General features: G+C 33.8%; 1 protein-coding gene across 1 annotated transcript in view; it reads left to right on the top strand.

Annotated features, from left to right (window-relative positions):
- The window catches only part of BRWD3 (bromodomain and WD repeat domain containing 3), a 111,812-nt gene extending 97,841 nt beyond the window's left edge, over window positions 1-13,971 (top strand). The window contains exons 34-41 of the mRNA XM_061179196.1: window positions 922-978; window positions 2,069-2,209; window positions 3,089-3,163; window positions 4,510-4,659; window positions 5,978-6,141; window positions 6,846-6,943; window positions 7,485-7,643; window positions 12,306-13,971. Coding sequence (XP_061035179.1) covers window positions 922-978; window positions 2,069-2,209; window positions 3,089-3,163; window positions 4,510-4,659; window positions 5,978-6,141; window positions 6,846-6,943; window positions 7,485-7,643; window positions 12,306-13,060 — 1,599 coding nt within the window. The 3' untranslated portion in view covers window positions 13,061-13,971. The remainder of the gene's footprint in view (window positions 1-921; window positions 979-2,068; window positions 2,210-3,088; window positions 3,164-4,509; window positions 4,660-5,977; window positions 6,142-6,845; window positions 6,944-7,484; window positions 7,644-12,305) is intronic.
- The last annotated feature ends 5,470 nt before the right edge of the window (window positions 13,972-19,441 follow it).

The raw sequence follows: 19,441 nt of genomic DNA, 5'->3' as shown, positions 1-19,441 counted from the left end.
TTTAGAAAGGGAAACCAATGGCTCATGAGCTACTTTGCTTTCTTTTTTAAAAAAAAATTTATTGGGGTATAGTTGATTTACAATGTTGTGTTAGTTTCAGGTGTACAGCAAAGTGAATCTGTTATACATATACACGTATCCACTCTCTTTTAGATTCTTTTCCCATATAGGCCATTACAGGGTACTGAGTACAGTTCCCTGTGCTAGACAGTAGGTCCTTATTAATTATCTATTTTATATATAGTAGTGTGTATATGTCAATCCCAATCTTCCAATTTATCCCTCCCCCACCCTTACCCGCCTGGTAACCATAAGTTTATTTTCTACATCTGTAACTCTATTTCTGTTTTGTAGATAAGTTCATTTGTAGCCTTTTTCTAGATTCTCCGAGGCATTACCAGTGTGCTTCACCATCACCAAGTTAATAGTGGTGTGTGGGCCTTGCCTCTTTGTATTAGAAAACTAACCCTCAGAGGGATACTTAACTGAATCTTATGTTTTAATAAACATTCATATTTTCCCTATAGAAAAGAGATGTATTTCTTGAAGTAGCAAAAGATTAATCATGAGTAATTCATGATTATAGTATATTAAATTAGCATGTCATATAAAACAAGTTTTTTAAAAAAATACTAACATTTAGGTACAACTTTAGATACCAATGATTGTATTTCCCCCCTCATTTCCTATTCTGATTTAAAGAGAAACCTCATTTACTCTTCTTCTCCCAGTATATTTTCCAACTTGTATATAGCATGTAGGTGAAGTTTGGAGTGAGTCTCCCTCCCACCTTTGTTCTGTTGCCTGCTCCAATGAGGGAGTTAATTTTGATTATATTTGCCATTTCTTTGTAAATTTTATCTGATTTGTAAGACTGAATATAACTTAATATCTTCTCCCACTCTTCCTTTTTAATTTTAGGATACAGAAATGGTTGATTTAGATTCAGATGGTCCTGGTACTTCATCTGGAAGAAGGGTAAGTGAATAAATGAACTGCTGATAAGAAAAAATTCAGGCTTCCTGTGTCAGGGATCCCTAAGACCAACTCCACATATTTGGAGAGTTGCTAGAAAGACTTAATGGAACTCAGTATATATACTTGTTAACTCATCGCTAAGGTTTATGACAGTGACACAGTAAGGATACACAGCTGGATCACAGGGAAAAAGATACAGGCAGAGTCTGGAGGAATCCATGTGCAGGTTTCTTTATGTTCTCTCTCTCCTCTGAAGGGCTACACAGAGTACATTCTTTCCCCACAATGAAAATGTAGCAATATGTGTGTGATTAGAGACTAAGCTCCCAAAGAATTTATTGGGAGCTTGTTATGTAGACCCTATCTAGCTAGCACATGCCAAGATTCCAGACTCCCAGAAAGCAGGAAAGCATAGGAAATGTACAGGAAAGTGAATGTTCAGCACAAGTGACATTCTTTGTACAAACAGTGTGGGCACAGTAAACCACCTTTATTATTTAGGAAAGAGTTGAAGTATCAAGTTCCTAGACGCCAGTCAAGGGCCAACCTTATAAGCAAGCCCTGCTAAAGATAGCCTCAGGTCTGTTACGTTAACTCTGTTCTGCACAGTTCTCCTCTATGATAATTAGACAAACATTTGTTGTATATAAGGAAAATGTTTCCTTTCAAATACTGAAACAGATTGTGTAAAAAAGGCATCAAATAGTAAAGGCAAGAATATATTATGACCACAAAGGGTTTACTTAAGAATATATATATTGTTCAAGTGTTATTTTGAGAAAATTACAGTGCCATTGTCAAATATTCTTAACTAGCAGCAAAGACTAAGGTATTAAAATTATTGACCTTGTAGATTTTCTTAAAATGAGAATTCAGAATACTAGAATTCTTGCTGTTTCTAAGAATATAATATCCAGTTTTTATTTGTTTATATTTTTGCCAGGGAGAATGATGTTTAATCTAAACTAAGAAACTTTTAAATAGCAGCTGCTCTATCTTATATAGATATATATTAACATAGGAAGACAGGAGAAAATCAATGAAGACTTAAGGAAAGAGCTTTTAGATATAATTATTTTAAAATCTACAGGTCAAATGCCGAGGCAGAAGACTGTCTTTAAAGTGTGATCCTGATGCTTGGAGAAAACAATGCACAGAACTGTTGGGCCTCATTTATGAACGTGAAGACTCAGAGCCATTTAGACAGCCATCTGATCCTCTTTCCTACCCAGTAAGTATAGTTATTTAAATAATTACCAATATGTAATTTCCCATAAATGTCCATGCTAAGTTCTAGTTAAGAGCCCTTTCCCCCCTTTCTTCCTTCCTTCCTTCTTCCTTCTTTGTTTGTGTATCTTTGAATTGTGAAAGTGGGTAGTGTGATTAGTCATGACTTTTTAAAATGCCTGACATGTACTTTGTAAATTACACAGTTGTAAACCAAATTTTAATCTAAACATCTTTGCATTTCCTTCCTACTTTTATTTTGCATATTTGTTTAATGCATTTTATTAACTTCTAATAAACTTCTACATACTGGAGACCCTTGATAACATATGTCAGCTCTATTTAATTTATAATAAATAAGTTATTCAATATGATCACTTAGACTAATCAATATGCCATATTACTTTTCATCAAAGATAAAAGCATGAGAACTTAAATTACAGGATTCCTTTTCTAGGAGTATATCTATTTATATGTTGAATAACCTTTTAGTATAGATAGCAAATCTGTTTTAGCTTTTTCAGAAAAAAGGTACAGCAATATTTCAGAAATACATCAAACCATCCTCTGAAATTAGTAAACATCAGTATTCTCTGCATACACAGGTTTCAGTTGGGAAAAAATATTATTCAAATAAGGAACAAAATTACGTTCAACAAAACTTGATTTGTTTTTGTAGGGGGTTTAGGTAGAATAAATTAGTTTTGTGTTTTTCATGGTAGAGGAGAATCGTGAATATAGAATTCCTTCATCTTAAATTATAGTCAGTAAAAACATAATTCCTATTTATGGATCTTTGAGCTTTAAATCATAATTGCATTGCAAGTCTTGATATTTTGTTGTGGTGGTCTGGAAATACAATATATCTTCTTTACCCTAATAGGGCCATCAAGAGCAAGAGGGCGAATCCTCCGAGTCAGTTATTCCAGAACGACAACAAGATCCATCTCTTTGTGAGGTAGGCCTAGTAGTCTCTTAAAAGGCATATATGTTCTGGTTGTTTTTGTGTTGTTTTACTTTTTTAAATCCCAATACTGTAAACAAACCTTTTATAATTTGTAAAGCTATTTTTCAACTTTGCTCACTATCTTTTTACCTTTGTTTGAGTTTTTGGTTGTTTATTTTTTGTCTTTTAAACAACACATGCTCTGGAGAGTTCTTTGTAGCATCTGGGTAGATGTTTGTTTGTTTCTATAGGCCTAAAGCTACTGTAGCAGAGTAGAAAACATCAATTACACAACATAATTATGTCTGTAATTGCAGCTGATTGTTCCCAGTGGGACTTTATTCAGCAGGCTGACTGGGTCTTTTGAGTTTTGGTCATTGTATTACATGAAGTTCCAATATTTTTTCTCTATGAAAATCTTTGTTTCATAAGCCATACTATGTTGGAATATACTTTGGTTTTTATGATTTAAGCAAAAAAAATTTAAGATACATTAAGATCAACTGTGGTTTCTCATACTTTGAAAAATATTTTCTCTTTTTATAATACCTTTCTTCTGCCCCTTCATCTGGCCCTTTGGCTTCTCCTTTGAGAGAAATGTTGTGCTTTTATTTCTTAATGATTCTAAGTAGGATGAAAGATCTAATATTGACTATGGTTTTCACTCCAGAACATGTTTATTATTGGTGGTTGTGGTATACATAAGTATAAATTTCAGATGTAATTCCATATGTTAACCCTAGGAATATCTTAACTAGACTTGAAAGATTTAGATTAAAATAGAAAGAATATTCTCCTACCCCTAACTAATAAAAATCAAACTAATTATAAATCTGAGACTGAAGACTTTAGATGAAGCACAAGTGTCACATTTATTAAAAAACAAAAAGATAGGAGAAAGGCACAAACATGACCAATTTGATTTTGACCTTCAACTAATGACAGTTTAGGTAGAATGCCCTCATGCCAACTCCCTGGCACATTGCTCAATGAAAGTAGAAGATGGGATTATTCACACAGAATTAAATAGTTCCATGTCACAAATTAGCTACCTATTTCCAAGATATTCCCATCTATGTAGAGATGAAGCCAGTGGCTGTGGATTTTCTATTCTGTCCCTTGAGAGAGTCATATGGTTTTCCATTGAAGGGTGAGGGCTAAGACCCTCCCACAGACCCCTGCTGTTTCCCTGAGCCACCAAAAGGCCTCTATTAAATGGATGGTTTGGGACTAGGAAGAGGTAACTGGCAGATTGAAGAGCAGTGTGTTTGTTTCATGATGATGCAAATTTCAGTCCCATTGTATTATGTAGTGTTGTTACCCAGCCTGTGTGTTTAATAACACATTCTTCTTTGTAGGATTATCATGTTATAGACACTCCTATGGACTTCAGCACTGTGAAAGAAACTTTGGAAGCAGGAAACTATGGTAGTCCTCTGGAATTTTATAAGGATGTTCGCCAAATATTCAGCAACTCCAAAGCTTATACCTCTAATAAAAAGTCAAGGGTATGAAAAAACCAATATTAGGTGGATTAATTACCTAAGTGTTTAGTTATATATATCAGGCAATTTTCTTTCACCAGTTTTAAAATTGCTAAACAAGTATGTACTACCATTCTGACATAGTTTCTAAAGTTTGATTCTCAGTACTTTCTCTGAAACAGTTTATTAAGCATGCATTAAAGATACATTTAGCATAGTCATTCTGAAATTAAGCCCTTCTTCCTTTCTCCTACCTGCCTCTTCTTTACTCTTAAGTAATACCTATATTTGCCAGAGAGAAGTCAAGGAAAGGAGTGGTAGAAATTTGAGTACTCTTTAATATGTCCAATAAATAATTTGATAAATAAAAGTGGTTGACAGGATTAATTTGTATGAAATATTTAGATTAGCTATGAATATTTATGTTCCCTTTATTATAACAAATTAGTGAACTATATTGGGAAATTATAACTGTTTATTCATACTCACATGAATACTTTCTCTGTGTTTTGTCAGTACTTAAACATCTTGAGAACAAAAAAGTAATAATTTTTGTGTTTTCTAATCACTAGTATCTGATTAACTTTTAAATCAATTGCACAGTAGGTATATACATGCTCACTTCCACCTCATATGAAATGAATTTTCACTGATTTCTGTACACATAATTTTTCACACTTGATTTATTTTCTACATTTACATGTGTACTGATAAATGTTTGTATAATCTTTAAACAGTAGGTTTTATATTTTGAAGCCTTTTTAAAAATATATATTATGAACATTTTTCCATCTTATTATTACTCTTTGAAAACAGAAGAGTAGGTGGTTTTGTGTAGGTGGTTTTGTGTTGTTTAACCAGCGTCCTGGTGCTAGAGATTTAGGTTGTTTTTAGTTTTTCACTTTAAATGGATAATGCTGTGGCTAACATCTTTAACATCCTTGAACGTAATTATTTTGTGTGTGTAATTCTCTGATATTTCCTTAGGATAAATTCCTAAAGATGAAATTATTAGCCAAAGGATGTATATATTTTAAGGTTTTTGGCAAATATTGCAGATTGTCCTTAGAATGTTGTTCAGGTTAAAATACCCACTGGCAATGTATAAGAATGTTTTTTCCTTCCCTTCCCAACATTGGATATTATCTTTTAAAAATCTTTATTAATTTGTAGGTGAAAATGGTATTTTGTTTTAATTCTTCAGGAAGAATTTTTCAAGTGTAAGAAGCACATATATTATGTCTGAAAGGATGATGTTGATATTGTTCAGGCATGTTTATAACCTGTTATTTTTATATAATTAAAGTAGTTGGTAAAACAAGACTAATTTCTACCTTTTCAGATCTATAGCATGACATTGCGATTATCTGCCTTATTTGAAAGTCATATTAAAAATATCATCTCTGAATATAAGTCAGCAATCCAGAGTCAGAAGAGGAGAAGGCCACGGTACAGAAAACGTCTAAGAAGCAGCAGCAGTTCATTATCTAGTAGCAGAGCTCCTAGGTATATTACATTGACATAGCAGTTTAGTTTTCAAAGCATCTTGTATGTATTACCTCACTTCTTAAAGTTTATTGACTACTTTGAGGGAATCCAAGAGATTTTTTGTTGTTTTTTTTTAGAAATTCTTTTTTTTTTATTTATTTTTTTTTATTTATTATTTATTTTTGGCTGTGTTGGGTCTTCGTTTCTGTGCAAGGGCTTTCTCTAGTTGCGGCAAGCGGGGGCCACTCTTCATCGCGGTGCGCAGGCCTCTCACTATCGCGGCCTCTCTTGTTGCGGAGCACAGGCTCCAGACGCGCAGGCTCAGTAGTTGTGGCTCACGGGCCTAGTTGCTCCGCGGCATGTGGGATCTTCCCAGACCAGGGCTCGAACCCGTGTCCCCTGCATTGGCAGGCAGATTCTCAACCACTGCGCCACCAGGGAAGCCTGAGATTTTTGTTGTTGTTGTTAGAACTCTTATACCTGTGTAAAGGTGGAGCTGGTAACCCAAAGCTTTGTTTATATGGCTTTTACTATACCAAAACCTTTTTTTTTTTAATTTTAATGATTGAAATTTAACTTTGTCCTATTACCAATTTGAATTATTTCACTTAAATTATATTGCATTTCTTCTTTGCTTAGCTTAAGCATTTTGTATCATACTGTCTATCATAATATATTGCTAATAAAAAAATTTGTTCATTATTATATATTTTTACTTATAGTCCAAAAGGGAAACAGAAACAAATGAAGTTACAGCCTAAAAATGACCAGAATACCTCAGTGTCTTATGCCAGGACTAGCTCTCCTTTCTCATCTCCTGGTAAATATGCCTTTTGTTATTGGTGTTCTGTATTTTAGTTTAACTAAAGAATATAGAAGAAGCAATATGGTTTATAATGCAAGGAGCAGTGAATTTGGATGTATCAATAGAAAAGTTGCATTTTATCCCCAGTTCTCTGTGGCCCTGGGTAAGACATTAGGTCATAGGACTTAGTTTCTTCATTTTTAAAGTGAGGGTGTTAAGACTAGATGAATTTTAAAGTCACTTAGTTTTAAAATTATGTGACTTTATGATTTTTAACATCTGTAATATCTCAGACCACTCATCGATAATTGCCAACCTAAGAATTGAAGATTCATAATGTGGGGAGGTGGTTTCCTTGGACAAGTTTTTCTGACAAACTGTGCTTGAAAGCTTAATGATGTAATAAAACATTTGTTCTCAAAATATTCATATTTTCTTTAAACAATTTGTAATTTTTATGTTAGAGTGAAATAACTGAGATATAGTTTTAAAAAGAGCCTGTTTAATTTTTCTGAAAACATAATTATGTTAACATTACAATCTTTTTAAATGTAAGTTTCAGATGCTGCTGAAGGGCTGTCACTGTATTTACTTGATGATGAACTGGATGGGCCATTTTCTTCATCGAGCTTCGGTGGATATAGCCGAAGTGGAAATAGCCATGACCCAGGGAAAGCCAAATCATTTCGAAATAAAGTTTTGCCGATTAAACAAGGTAAGAAATAAATATGGACAGGGAATTTATTCTTTGTTCCTTTATGATGGCAGACAAATCATTTAAAAGCTGATGTATTTAGGTAGTAAAAATAAGCATGTTCTTATAGTTAATAAGGATTTCAATATTGTCAGACTTGAGTCAGATAGGATTTCATATGCAGATTTCCAAACATATCTTAGTCTTTTAAAATAAAATTTAAAATGAGTAGGGAGAAAAAACTAAATGAAGAGATCTTTCCCCAAGCACATAAAAACTAGGCTGTTTGACACATTTAGGGTTTTTCATATTATTAAACCATATTAATAAGAAAGGAAAAAAAATCCAAAATCACCTTTAAATAGGCCTCATATTTTTAAGGGCTACCCCAATTTTACAAAAGGGCTTGTGTTGAAAAGTGAGCCTTCTTTCAGTCAACATCCACTTCTAAAACCTTCCTTTGGTTTTCCAGTTATGTTACTCAGATATTCTCTTCCTTCGGGGGCCTGCTGTCTCAATAATTCAGGGGTTTTCAGACTGTTCTACCTATTTCTGGGTAATCCAAAGAGGTACTTTAGAAATACTCAGAAGAGCTTTCTCCTTTCAACCAGAACAACTCTGTTTTTTATTTCGTGTGATGAGCTTTCATATAACTTTTATTTGAAGAATAATTTTCACTGCTTAAAAAGAAATCACTGACCTAATAATTCATTATCAGGTACATCCATTTTGGACCATGTCTGAGGGCATCAGTTATAAATACTGGAAGGTTATTGTTGTTATGCAGACTTTCTTCTTATACTTAGTCCTATGTTATGGACCCTGAGCATGTTCAAAGAAAGTTCTAATATGTTCATCTATTTGAATTTTGTGAAGAATGATTAATATGCTTTTATAAATATCTTTATTGGAATATATATTTCTATTTTATATAAATTTTTAATGAAAGATTAAGTAGCTTATCCATTGTTATTGAAGTATCAAATAACTTAAAAATAGATGTTCTAAAGATATATTTTATATCAGTTATGTGAGAAATATTGAAACTTCAGATTACTTTAAAATAATTAGTGCCTTTATTTTTCCAGTTTATATCTTTACCCTCTCCTCTGATCCTGCTGCACATTGCATACTCATGCCATTTCTCTTTTTGCCCTTTCCTTCACTGTCAAGCTTTTAGAAAGAATAGCTTATACTTCCTACCTCTATTTTCTTTCCATCTAAACATTCCTTTATGCTTTGTAGTCTGGCCTCTGCCCGTACCACTCTCCAAAAGCTTTTCTCCCCAGAATCACCAGTAATCTTCAGTGACCAACCAGTGTCCTTTTCTTAGTCCCCATCTCCTCGATCTCTCTATATCGTTGCATGCTATTGACTACCCACTCTAGGAACTCCACTGCCTGGCTTCTATACTCTACTGATCCTATATCTCTGTTTCTCCTATATTTCTATATTTTGTCTTTTCTTTGGCCTTTCATGCCTCCTATTTGAAGTTTCTCACTTTTTTGTCTTCTACAAATAAAAGAATTTAATAACTACATCTATCATCTTAATGCTGATGACTCCAAATTCATATATCTAGCCCTAACATCTCTTTATTCTACCAGTCTCATTTCCAGTACTTCTTAAAAAAATTTCCCTTGAGTGCTTATCATCCATTTTTATGTTTCAAGCTTGCTTCTTTTTTTGCACTCACTATTTTAGTTAATGGCACCATCATCTTCTGAGTCATCCAACTTAAAATCTTACAGTGTTCTTTGACTCACCTTTTATCCCTCATAAGTGTCAGTTGCTAAGTTTTGTGAATTCTACAACTTTTTAGTATCACTCAAATCTCTTGCTACAGTTTGTATTGCTATCCCCATAGTCTCTAGCCTAGTATAGTAGTCAACATGGGCTGTCACAGCAAGATACCACAGATTGGCTTAAACAACAGATATTCATTTTTTAGCAGCTATATTGAGATACCCTTTGACATATAAAAATTGTATATATTTAAAGTGTACAATTTGATATATTGATATACATATACACCATGAAATGGTCACCACAATCAAACTAATTAACATATCCATCACCTCTACATAGTTACCGAGTTTGTGTGTATGTGTGTGTGTGTTGAGGAGATTTAAGGTCTATCCTCTTAGCAAATTTCAGGTATACAATACAGTATTGTTAACTGTAGTCACCATGCTGTACATTTGATATCCAGAATAACTGAATCTTTGTACCCTTTAACCAACACCTCCCCATTTTTCCTCCCTCCAGCCCCTGGCAACCTCCATCCTACTCTCTCCCTCTATGAGAATGACTATTTTAGATTATAGATATAAGTGATATCATGCAATATTTCTCTTTCTGTATCTTGCATATTTTGCTTAGCATAATGTCCTCCAGCTCCATGCATGTTGTCATAAATGGCAATATTTCCTTCTTTTATCCATTCATCTGTAGAAAGGCATACAGGTTGCTTCCATGTCTTGGCTGTTGTGAATAATGCTACACTGAACATGGGAATACAGATATCTCTTCAAGATGCTGATTTCAATTTCTTTGGGTATATATCCAGAAGTGGGTTTGCTGGATCAAATGGTAGTTCTATTTTTAGTTTTCTTAGGGAACCTCCGTACTGATTTCCATAATGGCTGTACTAATTTACTTTCTCACCAACAGTGTACAAGGGTTCCCTTTTCTCCACATCGTCGCCAACACTTGTTATCTTTTATCTTTTTGATATTAGCCACCCTGACAGGTGTGAGGTGATATCTGATTGTGGTTTTGATTTACATTTCCCTGATGATTAGAGATGTTGAGCACCTTTTCATATACCTACAACAGACATTTATTTTCTCACAGTTCTGGAGGCTCAAAGTCCAAGATCAAGGTGCCAGCAGGGTTGGTGTCTGGTAAGGGCTTTCTTCCTGGCTTGCTCATGGCTACCTTCTCCTTGTGTCCTCGTGTGAGTTTTTTCTTTGCATACACAGACAGGGAGAGCAAGTGAGCACTGGTGTGTCTTTCTCTTATAAGGACACAGGCAAGTCCTGGTGCATTAGGGCCCACCTACCCTTATGATTTCATTTAATTTTAATTACTTCCTTAAAGGCTCTACATACAGTCATATTGGGGGTTAGGGCTTCAACATATGTATTTGGCAGGGGGGAGTGGGCACACAAAATTCAGTCCATAACACCTAGACTATTAGACTAATCTTGTAATTGTGGTTACCATACAACCCTACTCTGCTCTCTCCAATTTTTCCAGTCCACTCTCCTGTTTTCCTCCTACCTCACTTATCTTTGCCAATTGTTCTTTATCTTTAAATGTTGGAATATACCAAGTCTCAGTCCTCAGCCACCTTCTCTCTCTTTACTTGCTCTCTCAGTGAGCCTTCTTATTTCTCTTTACCCTAAATGTTATCTCATTACTGAAAATATCCAAAATTATATCTCCAACTCTATCCAAGTCTCCCCTGAGTTCTGGACTGGTATATCCACTTGCTTTTTTTCTTTTTCTTTTTAAAATGTCTTGACTTGGATTTCTAGTAGTATTTCTATCTTGAATCTTGGTTTTTTCTTTCCACCAGATTGCCCAAACCTATTCTCCTTCATTGTTCTCTAACCTAGCAAAATATCTCTACCATTCACCAAGTTAACTCAGGCATAAAACCTAGGAGTTGATCTTCATTTTGTGCTTAACACTTGACATCCAATCCATCAGCAATTCCTGTCAGTTTGAACTTTAAAGATTGGTTCTGGTAGCTCCCCCAGAAGGAGATATTCTAAATCTAATCACTTATCATCACCTCTATTGATACATCTCTCATCATCTCTTACCTAGACCACTGCAGTGTACTCCCAACTGATCTCTGCTTTCAATCTTGCCCCTCCTATATTCCATTCTCTATACAGCAACCATAGCACTCTTAAAAATGTAAATCAGATCCTGTCATTCTCTAGCTTTAAAACTCTCCACTGGCAGTCATCTCCTACTACTTCTTATTTTTATCTTCTACTCTAATTATACTGGGTTCCTGTTTCCTTCAGTGGAATGTTCTTTCCCCAGATCTCACTTCATTCAGTTCTTTTCTCAAATACTGCCTCAGCAGAAAAGTCTTCCCTATCTAATATACCCCCCATACATACATTCACACTCTTTTTTTTTAACCACTTTTCTTTTTCTTTATAACCCATATTAGTACTTGAAGTTATATTATCTATTTGTTTACTTCATAGTCTATCAGGGTTTCCACACTAAAATATAAATTCAAAGATCAAGGACTTTGTCTCATCATTGCCATATTCCAAAATCCATACAATGCCTGGCAGATAGTAGGTAATCAATAATATTTGTTGAATGAATGAATAAAATTATTCTGATACATGTTCCCAGATTATTCCTTCTAGAGTTCAAGCCCTTAAAATTTCTACCTAGCTACCTCACCACCCATCATCCCTCCACACTCCCCCCATCCCCTGCAAAAAGCAATCAGATAAAAATTAAAACCTTAGTATCTTTCATTTCAAACAGATTTAAATTCATACTCCAGCACTCTCCATGATTTTACCCCATCTATCTTTGGGCGCCAAATATATTTTGATAGACTTTTTATTTTACTTTTGAACCTAAATAACCATCTTATCAATGTCAAAGCTTAACTTTAAAAAATTATTCATCTTGATTTAGATCACTCCCTTGATGGACCCCTTACAAATGGTGATGGCAGAGAGCCCCGGGCAGGAATCAAGAGAAAACTACTTAGTGCATCAGAAGAAGATGAGAGCATGGGAAGAGAAGAGAAAGAGAAAAAAGAAACAAAAGAGAAATCACATTTATCTTCCTCAGAGAGTGGAGAGTTAGGATCCAGTTTAAGTTCTGAAAGTACCTGTGGTTCTGATTCTGACTCTGAATCAACTTCCAGAACAGATCAAGATTACGTAGATGGAGACCATGACTATAGCAAATTCATACAAACTAGGCCTAAAAGAAAACTCAGAAAGCAATATGCCAATGGAAAAAGAAACTGGAAGACGAGAGGCACGGGAGGAAGAGGCAGATGGGGCAGATGGGGTAGATGGAGTAGAGGTGGCAGAGGAAGAGGAGGCAGGGGACGAGGCAGTCGAGGAAGAGGTGGAGGTGGCACGAGAGGGAGAGGGAGAGGGAGAGGAGGAAGAGGTGCTTCTAGAGGAGCCACCAGAGCCAAACGTGCACGTATTGCAGATGATGAATTTGATACTATGTTTTCAGGACGTTTCAGTAGACTGCCTCGAATTAAAACAAGAAACCAAGGCAGGAGGACTGTTTTATATAATGATGATTCTGATAATGACAATTTTGTGTCCACTGAAGATCCTCTAAACCTTGGTACATCCAGATCAGGCAGAGTCCGTAAAATGACAGAAAAAGCCAGGGTTAGCCATCTCATGGGATGGAATTATTAACAGTTAATAAATTTAGAATAATTTTAAAAATTTAATGGCCTTCTACTGCAGGGAATTTACCAGGAAATCTACAAAGCAAGTTGTGTGGGGACTTCTGCTTCCTTTCACATTGGTGCTTTTCCATTATGCCAGTATACATTTGTTTCAAGACTTTTGATCTCCACACTTCATTTGTTCAAACAAGCCTTACTCATTAGGCCTTAAATTTTAAAAAATTCTACACACACACACACACACACACATACACACACACCACAGACACACTACAGATTTACTACATGAAGGGAGCATTCAGCTTCTTAAGAGTAGCATGACATTTTTATCTCAATGGAATATCCCTCTTTTGCTTTTGTATCACAGAAGTATAGCACCTTCTTACAGAGTTTTATATAGTTTGTTTTTGCCATTTTGATTCCTGTACCAGTAATAATAACTTTTGCACAATACACCAATCCTAAAGGCAGCTATTAAATGTTTACAGTTTCTATATTGTAAGAACGATCTGGATTATTTTACTCTTCCCAGGCCAAACTTTCATGAATTGTACTGAACTGAAGTATATATTTATACTACAGTTTTTTTGGGGGGTGGGGGGTTCTTAATATGCTTTTCATTGATTTGCTTAATTCATGTTAAAGGTGAGAAAGGGTTGGTGCCTTGTAAATATGTAGCAAATCTTTGTGGTGTGTCCTGATGTGTGCATTAACTTTATTAAAAAAAGAATACTTGAGGTATCAATCTAGACAAGGTGCCAAATGCAAAAGTTTCTTGCATCCATTTTCTTTTTCCTATTATATTTTATTGCATTAATAGAACTTGTGTAGCTTAAAAAATAACTTAAACATTTGAAAAATCCTCATCCACAAAGAATAACTTAATAGTAGCTCAGCTACCTCTATTAACTACAACTACTGGAAACATTAAGAAAAATAGATGCTGTTATTCATTACTAAGGAGAAATAGAACAAGCTTGGTAGGAATGAATACTCATAAGTTATAAGCTGAGAGGTTGTTAATAATTGTATTGGCTCTCAAATTAATAGTTGTAATTAACAAACTTTCTTTAGTATGCTCTACCTTATTAGGCTTTTCTTAGAACATATTTGTATAAGTAGACTTGATCTACTACTTATATATCTCTGCTACCACTTACTATTTAACAGCTGTGAGTGACTAGTTTTGAATTTTAAAATGTAACACAGTACCTAGTTTGAGTTGGAATGTTTTGGCTAGCTAATATTTTGAATCAACTTTAATAGGGTTCTGCTTATACCATTCCAAAGGGTTCTTCTGTGATAATCTTTCAGAATAGAACCTGGTTGCACTGCACACTGATATTTTGAGTCATTATTTTATAGATTAAAAAAACTTTAAACCGTATGGTCTTGTTTACAGAAGTAGAGTGCACATGGTTCCATAAGTGAGCTTGAGTTCCAAGATCAATTTTACTCCTCAAATTTGAGAGATTGCAAATTTGCTAATTCATTAGATTCTTAGATTTTTGAGGTGAGAAGGATAATATTGATCTCTGTTTTTGTAACAACCGATTTGTTGTGCATAGATCAGACTTGTGGGATAAAAGAAACATTTTAATGTATGCTTAGTAATCCCAGGATATTTCCTAAGCTAATGTATTTGTCTCATGCTTTCAATCATTTCATGCGTCTGAAAATCCTTAAGTGCAGGGGAAGGAGTACACACATAACTTTGCTTTTTTGGTTGGGTTGGGTGGGGGGTATTCTCGGACTAACATCTTTAAGCAATTTTCACTTGCAGTAGAAATGATGTTCAGGCTTTAAGAAAGTATTGTGAATTATTAATGGAACTAACTTCTGTTACTGGACAGTAAATCAAGCTGATTTTTTTTTGTTGTTGTAGTCTACTTTTCACTAAACCAAAATTACTTCTGGTTGTAACTCAGCTGCCACTTTTAACCATAATATAGATTCAAAAACATTCATGTTTAAAACTCTACATTTGATTTTTACTAAAATGTACTATTTTAGTTATTCATATCTTAGACATTTAGACTAAATTTGTGCCTGTGTTTTCCTGGAATCGATAACACTTTGGCCTACCCTATTCAAAGTAACATAGTTACTTAAATTCATGGATATACTCAAATGTGTATCATGTGTATTGTTTTAGTGTGAAAAAAAAATTTTGACATTCTTCTATGAAGAGCCGACCTCTTGAAATGTAGAAGAATTGCCATTTGTGTGATTTAGCTATCTCAAGCTTTATTTATAATTTATTTTGAAAAATAAAAATGGCACATTTATTTCCCAAACGTCAAGATTTTCTAGGTTTAGATAATTAGAATAATAAGGCTGAAGACATTTTTAAGCATATTTTATATGTAGTGAGATACTGTGAAAATACTAGTGAACAGCATTTTGCTGTAATATTGATTTCAGTTATTAGGATTTAAAGTTAGTCACCAGGGTATGTTAGATGAGCATAGTTATCATTTATTACAAAACAAACAGATTGTTTTCTGTTTGCATGCAAATTATTTTAATAAGTGTGAAAATAAAAGTTTGGAAGACAGTATTTTTACTTTTATATCTGGACTCCCTCCCTCCCCATTTATACTTTGCTTTTTTTTGTAATACCACCTCCTGTGAATGTATTGTAATTTATATCGCATTGATATTTTATCACTTTAATTTTTTAGAGGTCCTTAAAACCTAAATAAGATCTGGGTTTAGCCATAGCAAAGCAAGTAGGAAATGAGCTAAGAATTTTGAAGAAAAGTCTAAATCTTAAATGAATTGCTAAGAAAAAAACAGTTACATTTAGGCCCATGAGACCATATACATGTACAAGCCTATTCCTATGCTAGATATTAACAGTCAATGAATTGTAATATTTCTCATGAATGCTAATAATGTTCTTAATTCCCAGCTTTAAGATCCTAGCATGTGTATCTGTTTATGAAAACAGAATTGTGTGTTTCTTCTATGGCTAGCTGTGTGTATCTCTTCCAGCAATAGGATGCTCTCCAAAACATTCATTAGCCTATTAATGTAATGACTAGATATGTTTGTGTTTGTGCGTGCGGGCGCTCGCGCCCACGCGCACACACACACGCATAGGTCTACATGTAGATTTTTTTCCCCAACTTGACACGCTTTATCTCAGACATTAAAAAAAAGTTTGTGTGGAAGACAGCTGTTTTCACTGTCTACCAATTTATTGCCTCTGTTGTAAAGCGCTTAGCCTGTATATATACTGCTTGATCATCCATATCATTATGCCTTCTAGATAAACAATCTAGGTTTTGTCGTGTACATGTGTCCTATTTTTTTAAATCTAATTTGCCCTTCTTTCATGTGTTTCTTTGTCTGTTTCCCTTCCCAGAGATCAAGCTTGTGCTGGAATTCTTTCATACAGCACTTTGTTTCACCCAGAGGCTAAGAAACTGAGTAAAATTAATAAATCTTATTCTGCACAACTGTGTGCTCAGATACCTAACTCAGCCTTCCAGTACTTTGAAGTAAATTTGAGTCATTTATCTTTGTTGTTGTTTTTGTTGTAATCCTAAGTTGTCCTCAGACAATAACAGAATGATTAAAAGAGAAAGATGTGAATGCTACTTCTAGCTTTTTGATAAAAACTTTTTTGAGCATTTTTCAAAATTTGTATGTTGTGGTAGTGATAAAATTAAACACCTTATTACTTGCTCATATATCTCGGGAATTATTTTATGCACATTTACCAACTGGTACTTATCTTTAAAGTTGGAATTTTCTTTTTTTTTAAGCTGGAATTTTCACATCCACAAAAAGACTTACATCCTGTATAATTTTCAGTATACTTTGATATCCAGCCTTTTAAACAATTACCAACATTTCAAGTTCTGAAATAAATAGTTTACTTCTGGGGGAAGGAATGGAACTTTCAACATTTAAAGTTCATTGTTTTAAATATTAACTCCATCCCCAACATCTTTGTGTTACATGAGGGTTTATGAAGGTTATATTGAAAATAGAATATTCTAACATGGTTTTTAAGACTTGTTTTAAAAAATAGTGTGAAAATATTTTCATGCTTTTTTGCTTTTCACCTCTCAGTAAAGTTTCTTTACCAAGTTTAATTTACCAAATTTAACAAGTTTTGATTAAATTCTAATTATGAGGTTAAATTATTTTCATGGTGCTGTATTTTGTATAATATGGATTGCCCTCAAATTTTTTGACATTTATTTCTTATATAGTCTTATCCTTGATTATTTCCTTTTCCATCATTTCTCTCCTGCTTGCTTTTATCCTCATTTCTCTTTCTGCAATGAAGAGTGCACCTAATTTAGCAAACTTCAACAAGACTGGCAATTTATGATTCATTGATGGAAGAAGTACAGTAGAAAGGCCCTGCAGTTTAGAGTTAAGGTGTGTTTGTTTATTTATATGTATGCCCATTTGTTATTCTTATACCTATCTTAATTAAATTTAGAATATGAGACTTTGACATAAAAGCATTGTAAGTATTTTCTAAAAAATAAAACTATTGATACGTATTAAAATCGCCATTGGTAATTGACTTTTAAAATCACATACAAAAATATTTAGAAACACAGTTGGGAAATGTGTTTTTACATATATCACCAGATACACATTAGGCAGTACTACAAATGTTAATTCTTTAAACAATACTGTGGTGATGGCAATCAGTAATTTATTTCTTTGTCCTGTAACTTATCATCCTTGTCTTTTGTAATCCCTTACAAAGTATTAACAAAACTGTACTTTATGTTTGTTCTTAGTATCCATAAATTTTAAGGTGGAAAATCATTCAGTTAATAGTTGATGTGATATTGTATGTGGACAAAATGTCCATTAAACTAAAATTCAGTAAAGAAAGGTAAACTAAACTGGCTTGGTTTATAAAAGATGTTTTGTTTGGCAGTTATTAGTCATTATAAGCAATTACCTTCAAAGAAAAAAAACTGAACTAATTTGTTGCCATTCTTTATGGGATGTTTACAATAAAATTCCAAGTTGTTTGGAATCAATTGCACTCTTGCTGCTTTGTGCCTCAACTCAGGTACTGGAGATAAATTAACAAAAACAAAGAAATATGGAGTTACCTTTCCATTATCCAGCTTCAGAGACTGTAAAATGTAACTCTTAGTCCTTTCCTTTCTTGTCTTTTGTCATATAATATTCTATTATTGTTATTATTTTAATTAGAGAAACTAGGGCTCTTCTATCAAAGAAAATTAAGGTTTTTTTTTTTTCCCTTAGTTGTTGCAGATATTCTTTGGGTCACTTTTAGGTAAAAATATGTCAGCATTTTAAATGTGGACTGCTTGGTGCATTAAAAAACAGCCTGGAAAGCTTTTTTCAACATTTTGTTTTGTAGAGAGAGCTCTTTGAAATGAATAGATTTCTAATGTGTTTATAGCTTATAAGTTTTAACAGCTGAGCTATGAATCTCTGGCATTCTTATTTATAGTGAAATTGCCCACAGAGGCTTAACTATATTATAAATGGTGCTTTAGTTCAATGTAAATGAAGAAGGGAGAGAACTAAGGTGAGAGGTAACTTTTAAGCCTGGAACTGAAGGCCCTAACAAGAACATCCCACTTATGCAACTAAATGGTTGCTGAGAATTTTCTTCCCAGTGGTCAGAACTCCATTCGGTTCAAGGTAAGTAAGCTGGCTAAAGACCCAACTGTATGTTTCATACATATACTGTCTGTTTTGTGTATTTAGAATTAAGAAATAAGGTATTCAGCAAAAATATCACCTTTGCCTTCTGGCATCATATCCTATGGCTATGAAAGTAGTCCACATTTTTGCAATATTTGGAGATTTAAGTGGAGATGCATTGTTTGGTATTTGTGTATAGTTGCTTGATTGGTTAAAGATAACCCTCTTTAAAGATATAAAAATGTACATTAAAAATTATTCATTAGCAGGCTCTGATGTTTTCTGACTTCACCTGATAGTTTTTTTTAAGATAGAAAAAGTAAAGAATTTTTATAATAAAATATTACAGCAGTATTCAGAAGAAGATCCATTTTTCTTTCTAGTTGGGAAGATCAAGGACAGAGTGCTCTCTACCCTCTTCCTCAGTTATATGCCCCTGACAATTTAAAGCTACTTTCCAAAAATGCACAAAATAAATTGAAACCAATATATTGAGCCTGTGAGTTGGTTTTCTTTGGATATTTAAGCCTGCACACCTAAGTTGCTTTTTTAGGTCTTTTATATAAATAATTAAAGGATTTTTTTAATGCTACAGATTGCTGGTAAACCAAATACAACATTAAATAAAATGAACTTTTTATGGTGTCAGTGTTTTCTTGAAGTTTTGAAGAAACATTTTTTCTTTCTTCTTTCCTTTCTTGGTAACTTTAGTATGTTTTTCCTTTGC

This window comes from Eubalaena glacialis, chromosome X (genome assembly GCF_028564815.1).
Source record: "Eubalaena glacialis isolate mEubGla1 chromosome X, mEubGla1.1.hap2.+ XY, whole genome shotgun sequence".
NCBI lineage: Eukaryota > Metazoa > Chordata > Mammalia > Artiodactyla > Balaenidae > Eubalaena > Eubalaena glacialis.
Note: the sequence above shows the minus strand (reverse complement) of the source record. Positions and strands in the feature narration are given on the sequence as shown.